Source organism: Bombina bombina, chromosome 1 (assembly GCF_027579735.1).
Source record: "Bombina bombina isolate aBomBom1 chromosome 1, aBomBom1.pri, whole genome shotgun sequence".
Classification (NCBI taxonomy): domain Eukaryota; kingdom Metazoa; phylum Chordata; class Amphibia; order Anura; family Bombinatoridae; genus Bombina; species Bombina bombina.
The window spans coordinates 1124929750-1124940664 of NC_069499.1; the positions used below are offsets into that span (position 1 = coordinate 1124929750).

Consider the following 10915-nt stretch of genomic DNA (forward strand, 5'->3'; position numbering starts at 1 on the left):
TAGTGACTCTTGCGTGGAGTTCCAAATCTTGGGTATTGCTATCCCATACGTCACTAGCTCATGGACTCTTGCCAATTACATGAAAGAAAACATTTATGTAAGAACTTACATGATAAATTCATTTATTTCATATTGGCAAGAGTCCATGAGGCCCATCCTTTTTGTGGTGGTTATGATTTTTTGTATAAAGCACAATTATTTCCACATTCCTTTGTTGATGCTTTTTAATCCTTTCTTTATCACCCCACTTCTTGGTTATTCGGTAAACTGAAGTTTGGGTGTGGTGAGGGGTGTATTTATAGGCATTTTGAGGTTTGGGAAACTTTGCCCCTCCTGGTAGGATTATATATCCCATACGTCACTAGCTCATGGACTCTTGCCAATATGAAAGAAATTAATTTATCAGGTAAGTTCTTACATAAATTATGTTTACTTTCAGATTTGCGCAATTATAGGCGCAAGTTGCTTACATAAATATGGAGATAGGGTCGTATGCGTAGTTTTGGGCGCAATGATGGGCGGATTACTTTGATAAATCGCCCCCTTACTCTGCTAGACATCTGTTCCTAATTGGCTTTAACTGATAATAAATGCAAGTGGCTAGTCTGGTAGTCTGCTGACTAAAGCACAGATTGGCTCCTCCTAACTCAGACACCCCAACCTGCAAAAACTAATTTCCGGGAGGTACCCCCCCAAGAAAAAAAAAAGAGGGATGAAAAAAAAATACTAATTTGTATATTGGCAGTATTTTTTTTCATCCCTCTCTAACTTTACACAAAAACACTTACAGAACACTGGCTGCCTGCTATATTTTCTCCCCTGTTCATTGGTTATTTAACACATGGCCACATCAGTGTGTCTCTCTATTATGCAGTGTGTGCTGATTTTTTGACAGATCTGGGTTACTGCTGGACATGGACGGGTTGATAGTACTCCGTCCCTTAAAACCTGGCTTCACCATTTTGTCTGAGGGTTCCGATCACGCTAGAGCACTATGGGTAAAACATTGTACTGGAACGCACACGTTTGAAACTGGAATGCATAGCGGCCATATTTGAACTGGGACGCTTTACACAGCTCATAAGGATTGTTTGCCCATAATAAATATGGCGGGTTCTTTTATCTGGTTTCCGGGATATTATATGTCATTTGCGGGTGTCAGGGATAGGGTTGCCACCTTTTGCCCAGAAAATTCCTGGACACTTTTTAAGTGGGCGTGGAGAGGGCGTGGCTTCTCGCAGCCTCAAATTCATTATGAAATCAATTTTTATATATTATATATATATATTATATATATAATATATAAAAATTGATTTCATAATGAATTTGAGGCTGCGAGAGGCCACCCCCCCAATATATATATATATATATATATATTTATTATATTTACACATAATTAAGGCAGCCCCCACAAAAAAAAATTACCATACTAATTTGAATTTAAAAGCAGCAGACACAGCCAAGTATTACTCACAGTTTCTCTGAGTCTGTGGCTGCTCTGCACTTGTTGGCTTAGGAAGGCTGCTGCACAGTCAACGGGAGGTGGTACCATGAAGGTAACAACGCCATTTTTCGGCAGGCAGAGAGACAGCCAGCCGCGCGGCCACAGCACCAACACCTGCTTCGAGGCTCTCTCTGCCGCTCTTAGCTGCTGCCAGATGTGACGACTCCCTCGACCCTCTTCCCCCCTCCCACTGTCCGACTCCCACACCAATATCCTCACTCTCTCCTGCAGAGTCCCTCCCTACCCGTTTTGTAGTAGCAGAGTCACTGAAATAAAAAGTTTGCAAATAGTGCACTGTGCTCATGCTGTTAACAGAGGAATCCTCACATGCTGCTGTCTGATCAGCTCGATCCTGTAACCCCCAGGCTAAGCGCTCCTCTGGCCAGCTATTTTTTTGTAAAGTCTGCTCACTGCTGTGCCAGGGGAGCGCTTAGCCCGGGGCATTTGAGGCTAGTTCCGGGACATGGGACACAGAGCCTCAGACTGGGACTGTCCCGGTGAAACCGGGGCAGGTGGCAACCCTAGTCAGGGCGCCGCTATTTAAATACGGGAGACTCCCGGACCTTCCGGGAGAGTTGGGATGTCTGCTAACTGCAAATAAATGCAATTGGCTAGCCTGGTAGTCTGCTGGCTAAAGCACAGATTGGCTCCTCCAGATAAGGCAAATGGTGGGTGTAGTTTGGCTACTGAAAAATAATTGCAGGGAAAAATAGGATGTAAATTTGTTCTAAAAACTTTAAGACTTGGCTGATTCTTTAGCAGCACAACAGAAATGTATTGTAATTACAAGGTACCGTCCCTTCAAAGACTATAGTACAATTCAAGTCAAAAAGAGTGGTCACATGATATATTTTTATGACCCATATCTTGAGGACACAGTGACGCAAAGCATTCTGGAATATGGAAATATCCATCTCTAGGCAACTACAATGCACGCGTTTGAACTGTCTAATACGTCTTTATTGTTCGAAAACGTAACCATCATACCAAAACTCAAGGCAGCATGGTAGTCGTAGTCCTTTTCTGCATAGTCTAGAACGGGAACTCATGCAAAACCTAGAATCACGCATGCTTCCGGTTTCCAAATAGACGCATCTTGGGAGTTGTAGTCACAAAAGTTACTTTCCTAATGAAGATCTGCAACTACACCAGTGCATGCTGGAAGTTGTATTCTACTATTTCGTTTCTTTGCATGTTGGGAATGTACCTCCTATGAAGACGCTATGTACTGAGGGATTTCTAGTTAGTCTCCTATACGTCGCAAGGCACTTCCGGCCTTTTGCGCTGCATGCTGGGTGTTGTGGTTCTTTGGAAGCCCCGCCGATTGCCCGCTAGCTGATATGGCGGATAGGAGGCGGCGGCGGAGACGAGCGTCTCAGGATGATAGTGAAGAGGAAGAAGAGGAATCTGGCAGTGAAAGTACTGAGTCTGCTGTTCAGCCAGGACAACAGAAGGTTGAAACCCGAGAACCAGTGCTAAGAAGAGCAGACCATATCGTCAAGGGGAATGAATCTGAGTGTGTAAGTACTAGCTTATGGGGGATGTGTAGAGCAATAAACTAATATTTATGTGAGTGAAAGCAACAGGGGGTTGTTTTTTTCGTAAACAGGTTAGGGGATAAATGAAACCAACATGGATTTAAGGTAGGAAAGATCAATATTGGGAAATGAGAAAATGGCAATAATGGGAATAGGTAGGGCGAGTAGAACAGCATGGGGTTGAAGCAGGGGGAAGAGTGAGGTTTGGAGGAAGCAGAGCAGTGTGAGAGGACAAATAGAGTAAATTACAATAGAGCTGGAGAAGGATGGAAAACATCAAGGGAAGGGAGGTGGCAGTAGTGCAAAGGAATAGGGACAAATGAGGTGGCAGTAATGCAGAAAAACACAGAGGGATGGAGTTGGCAAGAGAATGAAGCAACAGGAAAAGTAAGTTAGAGAGAGATCAAAGTGAGAGAGAAGACTAAGGGCTATGGGTGTGAGAAGTAGTGGCTAAGAGAGAAGACTAAGCACAGTGGGTGGGAAAGAGGAGATGATAGAGAAGGTTAAGCATGAGGTGGGTGGATATAGAGGTGGCGAGACAGAGGCGTATGTGCAAGGTTGGGGCAGAGAGGTTGTGAGAGAGAAGACTAAGCGCCCCCGAGGAAAAGGTGGTTAAAATACAGAGCAATGTAGGGGGCATTGGAGAAAGAGCAAAACAATGGTGGGACTTGATGAGAAAGCAGAGCAATGTAAGGGAGAAGCAATGGGATGGTTGGTGGCAAGAGAACAGGGTATTGTGAGGATGCATGTAGATAGCTGAGGGGGTTGGGATGGAAGAGAGCAACACAATGGGCTTTGAGTGGATCAAGGTCAATTTTTGTTAGATATTTTGAGAGTGTAAGGTATAGAGGTGTGTGACGTACAGGGTTAACCAACCCTGACAGAGTCACCAGTTTGTCATGGTAACAAAGATTTTGATGATAGATAAGAACCATAGGCGCAACAAGTATAAACGTATCTAGTTCGTAGGATAGCCTTATGCTTGTCCCATGCATTTTTGAAGTCCCCCACAGTGTTTGTCATTGCCACCACTTGTGGAAGTTTAATCCATGAATCAATCACCCTTTTTGTAAAGAAGTGCTTCTGCAAATTACGCTAAAAAAAATTCACAGAAAGGGTTAACCAACCCTTTCCATCTTAACCCGTTTGTCACAGTCTAGCCACTCCAGGAAAGCCTGTGACTTAAAGTGAATTTAAATTTAACGTAATGTTTTAAAGCAGGGCTCAACAAACCCAGGTAGCCACTGGCTCCTAGAATTTTACCCCTGGCTCCTAACTTTTTCAGATTATTCTCCATATTTATATATACAAATGCCACTGCCTGGCTCCTAAAAGTATGACTGTCTCCTAAATATTCTTACTGGCTCCTAAATGTTAAACAAATTTGTCGAAAATTTAAAGTCAAACTTGTAAAATTGTATGTTCTATCCAAATAATGAAATTACATTTTGGTGTTTCCTGTTTCTTTTTAACAAACACTATCTAGTCTGGACTAAACCTAGAAAAATGTCAAACTCCCCTTTAATTCCACCCACACTAAACTATCTCTGCTGCCACCACTTTAAGATTATTATATGGGAAATCCTAAAAAATAAAAATATAGACTAACAGATTAAAAAATCCCAAAACACAATGTGGCAAAAATCAATCTTAAAACACAATACTGTTATTACCAGTCTCACAGTAATGTGGTTCAAATATTAGATAAAGGGAAAAAAACTTAAGGAACATTTATTATGAACAAAAAAGAGTGACAATGTACTTATAACAAAAGGAGATAAACACAATTATGCACAAAAGCAAAACAGTTTTTAAAATAAAAAGGTCTAAGCAGAACCTAATACCTGTACTAGCTTAGATATCTTTTTCAAGGGAGTTTGGCATGGAAAGATGGTCACTCACGCTGTTAAACGCAGCCTCCCATGAAGAATGACAATTTTATTTTGCTGAAATCACAGTTAAAGGTTTCGTAAAAGGCCCCTTCCAAAGTGGGCAAGGAACGTAGCCACCCCTTGCTTGAGTTATTGAATAACCTATTTAAATTTATATTAATACAGTACACATACACTTATAGGCGATTCCACTGTGACATCATGAGGACTATTTTAATACCAAACCTGACATGTCTGTCATATTTGGTCATTCAGTATCATAAATGTGATTAAAGCATGTTTTAAGATAGCTTAGAGTGTTACCTCTGATAAACCTCAACTTGGTATCTTCATAGGAACATTGTTTTCTGACATTTCTGCCTTTATAATAATCACTCTTCTGAGAAGAACAGATTGCACCTTGTATATGTTTCCCCAGATGTTGGTAATAAAAGCCACTCTTCCCAAACCTTGCCTTTTTTGGATAGTTCTGATAAGAAGCAGACCCATGCTTTTATAGCACAACTGCACTCGGTTCCTGACAGCCATAGTGTGGGTCACCAACTTAACAAAGCATTAGTGTGGTCTGTATTCTTGATTTGTCAGCATTCCCGAGGCAGGACATGCTGTGACCTCGGATGTCGTCACAGAAAGTACAACATGTCTGCAGACAGAATGGGACACATGCTGGAACTGTCAGTGCTTTCGCTTTGCAGCGCTGCTTCACTGACCCACTTGCTTCTAGAATTGTATCTCCCTATCGCGGTGGTAGCGCTACGTACTGTGACACTGTGATGCTTCCTGGTCCACCCCTTAGAGGAGTGATCAGAGCTACTCCTGGGCTTTAGCATTTGTGTGACTGATGTGACATGTTAACCCCTTAAGGACCAGCGACGTACCCTGTATGTCGCTGGCCTTTTTTTGGGACTTGATTGTTTTATAGTGCGGTCTTGCCACCAGTGTTGAGACTGCTCTATTCCACAAAGCCTGCTGGAGGGAGTGCATTAATAGCGTGTTCTTGCTAGACTTGTGCTATTATGTCCTGAAAAAACCCTTAACGACCAGTGACATACAGGGTACATTGTGGTCATTAAGGGGTTAAGGAAGCAGTTTTGGACTTGTTTTGATAAAAAAAAAAAATGTTTTCCAACCTCCTATGATTCAGATATTGCATACCCATAATCGCAATTAATTGCATCATCAATTTGTTGAGGTAATCTTCTTGACGCACCTCCCACACATTGGATTGGCTTGATGGGCACTTCTTACATACCATACGGTCAAGCTGCTCCCACAACAGCTCAAAAGGGTAGATGTCTGGTGACTGTGCTGGCCACTCCATTAAAGACAGAATACCAGCTTGACTGCTTCTTCCCTAAATAGTTCTTGCATGGTTTACAGTTGTGCTTTGTGTCATTGTCCTGTTGTAGGAGGAAATTGGCTCCAATCAAGTGCTATCCACAGGTTATGGCATGTTGTTGCATAATGGAGTAATAGCCTTCCTTCTTCAAGGTCCCTTTTACCCTGTATAAATCTCTCCACCACTGTTGTATGAGATCTTACATTTCTTGCATGATATGTGATACTCCTTGAGAGAGAAAAGGAAAATAGTGCTGGACTATCTGCTAAATTTGTTATATATATATATATATATATATATATATATATCTCACATTTTTGTAAATATTTTATTATATCTTTTCATGTGACAACACTGAAGAAATTACACTTTGCTACAATGTAAAGTAGTGAGTCTACAGCCTGTATAACAGTGTAAATTTGCTGTCCCCTAATAATAACACACAGCCATTAATGTTTAAAACGTTGGCAACAAAAGTGAGTACACCCCTAAGTGGAAATGTCCAAATTGGGCCCAAAGGGTCAATATTTTGTGTGGCCACCTTTATTTTCTAGCACTGCCTTAACCCTCCTTAGGCATGAAGTTCACCAGAGCTTCACAGGTTGCCACAGGAGTCCTCTTCCACTCCTCCATGACGACATCACATAGCTGGTGGATGTTAAAGACCTTGCGCTCCCCCACCTTCCATTTTGAGGATGCCCACAGATGCTCAATAGGGTTTAGGTCTGGAGACATGCTTGGCCAGTCCATCACCTTTACCCACAGCTTCGTTAGCAAGGCAGTGGTCGTCTTGGAGGTGTTTTTGGGGTCGTTATCATGTTGGAATACTGCCCTGCAGCCTAGTCTCCGAAGGGAGGGGATCATACTCTGCTTCAGTATGTCACAGTACATGTTGGCATTCATGGTTCCCTCAATGAACTGTAGCTCCCCAAAGCCGGCAGCACTCATGCAGGCCCAGACCATGACACTCCCAACACCATGCTAGACTGTAGGCAAGACACACTTTTCTTTGTACTCCTCACGTGGTTGCCACCACGCACTCTTGACGCCATCTTAACCAAGTATGTTTATCTTGGTCTCATCAGACCAAAGGACATGGTTCCAGTAATCCATGTCCTTAGTCTGCTTGTCTTCAGCAAACTGTTTGTGGGCCTTCTTGTGCATCATCTTTAGAAGAGGCTTCCTTCTGGGACAACAGCCATGCAGACCAATTTGATGCAGTGTGCGGCATATGGTCTTAGTACTGACAGGCTGACCCCCACCCCTATAACCTCTGCAGCAATGCTGGCAGCACTCATATATCTATTTCCCAAAGACAACCTCTAGATATGACGCTGAGCATGTGCACTCCTCTTCTTTCGTCGACCATGGCGAGGCCTGTCTGAGTGGAACCTGTCCTGTGAAACCGCTGTATGGTCTTACCCACCGTGCTGCAGCTCAGCTTCAGGGTCTTGGCAATCTTCTTATAGCCTAGGCCAGAGCTCAACAAACCCAGGAGCCAGGGAGCCACTGGCTCCTAGAATTTTACCCCTGGCTCCTAACGTTTTGGATTACTCACCATATTTCTATATAGAAATACCACTGTCTGGCTCCTAAAAGTTTTTCTGGCTCCTAAATATTCTTACTTGCTCCTAAATTTTAAACAGATTTGTCAACCACTGGCCTAGGCCATCTTTATGTAGAGCAACAATTCTTTTTTTTTTCAGATACTCAGAGTTCTTTGCCATGAGGTGCCATGTTGATCTTCCAGTGACTATTATGAGAGAGTGTGAGAGCGATAACACCAAATTTAACACTAACGAGTCACATGACATTGGGGAGGAAAAATTGCTAATTGGGCCCTATTTGGACATTTCCACTTAGGGGTATACTTACTTTTGTTGCCAACGGTTTAGACATTAATGGCTGTGTGTTGAGTTATTTTGAGGGGACAGCAAACTTACACTGTTATACACTACACTCACTTCTTTACATTCTTTACATTGTAGCAAAGTAATTTTTTCAGTGTTGTCATATGAAAAGATATAATAAAATATTTACAAAAATGTGAGCGGTGTACTCACTTTTGTTAGATACTGTGTGTGTATATACACACACTACTGTGCAAAAGTCTACTACCAGCTTTGTTGGTAAAGCAAGTGACCTTCAATATTTATGTTTTAGTCTCTTTATTACAAAATACAAACAGAAAATAATGGAAATATGTACACTAAATATACCCCCCCACACACAAGTTTCAGAACAAAATGGCTTCTTCAGGCAAAAGTCAGTATTTAGTGTTACCTCCCTTGGCACTAAGCACATCTTGAGCTCTTTTGGGGAGACTGTCCTGAAATTTTCTGAAGTAATCTTCTGGTATATTATACCAAGCTTCTTTCAGCACTTCCCAGAGCTCTTTAGATTTAGATTGTGTGTGTGTGTGTGTTTTTTTTCTCTTTCTCTGTCCAGGTGACCCGATACTGCCTCTATAATATTCAGGTCTGTACTCTGTGGAGGCCAGCCCATGTTAGTCAGTGTTTGATCAGCTTTTTTTTTTCTCTCCAAATATGATTTCACTGCATTGGCACTGTGCTTGGGATCATTATCATGCTGAAAAATAAAATCATTTCTGGAAGGAATGGCATGATGAATTTAAACCTGTCTGTACTTTTCAGCATTCATGATCCCATTAATTTGGACAATATTGCCACACTACTGGCAGAAATGCAGCCCCAAAACAGGACAGACCCTTCATGATGTTTCACTGAAGGCCACAAGCATTCATTCTTCCATCTGTCTCCAACTCTTCTTCTCACATATTGTCAATTTCAAACTTTGATTCATCACTCCATAATACTCTCTTCCACTGATCTTCATTCTAACCTTTTGTGAGCTTTAGCATATCTTAGCCTTTTCATCCTGTTCCCCTTCCGAAAAAGTGGTTTCTTGGCTGCTACCCTTCCACAAAGGCCATTCCTGATCAAGCTTCTCTGGACTGTAGAAGGGTCAACTTGGCATCCCGATGAAGCTGCCAGATGCTGAGCCAGGTCCTTGCTGGACTTTTTCCAGTCTCTTAAACTGAACCCAATTTTTTTCTTTCGTGATTCAGATAGAGCATGCAATTTTAAGCAACATTCTAATTTACTCCTATTATCAATTTTTCTTCATTTTCTTGGTATCTTTGTTTGAAAAAGAAGAATGTAAGTTTAGATGCCGGCCCATTTTTTGTGAACAACCTGGGTTGTTCTTGCTGATTGTTGGATAAATACTGTCCATGGTTCTGAACCAAAAATTGTCTGGCTCCTTAGTTTAGATGCCTTTTTCAAATTAAGATAGCAAGAGAACGAAGAAAATTGATAATAAGAGTAAATTAGAAAGTTGCTTAGAACTGCATGCTCTATCTGAACCACAAAAGAAAAAAAATTGTGTTCAGTGTCCCTTTAAATAAGGAACTCTGAAAAACTTCTCATCAGATTTTGAAAGTTACCTGATTCAATCCAGTTTGTTTGCTGATTTTCCTTTTGAGTGGCCTTGCTGATGCAAAAGTATGATTTAATGTCTGTCAAATTCTGTAATCTTTGGCATTTTGAATGTAATGATGTGATTGAAAGTTGGTCTTATTAGCAAGCTTCCAATTAAACTCATACCACATTTGTATGTAATGCTCAAGCATGTCTTGCACAAACCTGGTATAATAGACCTTTTTCACAGCAGACATTTTGACATGAAATAGTAGGACAAATACAGGTGTTAACAATGACCTTAGAGGTCACTCTAAATACTTGCCACTTTTGTGTATAGAAGCTGTTTTATCCTATTCTGAGAGTGGGATGCCAAGCTGCATGTAGGATCAGCGCTTCTCCATCAATGCTGCTCAACTGCATTGCACTACTGCTCCGATGTCACTTCTGCTGAACTGCCTAGCACCGCTGCTCCAATGTCACCACTGCTGAACAGCCTTATGTAGAGAGAGGTGGGCAGTGAGAGAGTGGGAGGCCATGCTGCATGTAGGACCTGTGCTCCGCCATCACCGCTGCTCAACTGCATTGTCACTACTGTTGAGCTGCATTGCACCGCTGCTCCAATGTCACGACTGTTGAGCTGCATTGCACCGCTGCTCCAATGTCACGACTACTAGGCTGCATTGCAACGCTGCTCCAATGTCACGACTGCTGAGCTGCATTGCACCACTGCTCCAATGTCACGACTGCTGAGATGCATTGCACCACTGCTCCAATGTCACGACTGCTGAGCTGCATTGCATCGCTGCTCCAATATCACGACTACTAGGCTGCATTGCACCACTGCTCCAATGTCACGACTGCTGAGCTGCATTGCACCGCTGCTCCAATGTCACGACTGCTGAGCTGCATTGCACCGCTGCTCCAATGTCACGACTGCTGAGCTGCATTGCATCGCTGCTCCAATGTCACGACTACTAGGCTGCATTGCACCGCTGCTCCAATGTCACGACTGCTGAGCTGCATTGCACCGCTGCTCCAATGTCACGACTGCTGAGCTGCATTGCACCGCTGCTCCAATGTCACCACTGCTGAACAGCCTTATGTAGAGAGAGGTGGGCAGTGAGAGAGTGGGAGGCCATGCTGCATGTAGGACCTGTGCTCCGCCATCACCGCTGCTCAACTGCATTGTCACTACTGTT

The 10915-nt window shown here is 42.5% G+C and overlaps 1 protein-coding gene across 1 annotated transcript in view; it reads left to right on the top strand.

Moving 5' to 3' along the window:
* Positions 1-2781: 2781 nt before the first annotated feature.
* CASC3 (CASC3 exon junction complex subunit) overlaps positions 2782-10915 on the top strand; it is a 156257-nt gene continuing 148123 nt past the window's right edge. Inside the window, exon 1 of the mRNA XM_053698315.1 lies at positions 2782-3024. Coding sequence (XP_053554290.1) covers positions 2845-3024 — 180 coding nt within the window. The 5' untranslated portion in view covers positions 2782-2844. The remainder of the gene's footprint in view (positions 3025-10915) is intronic.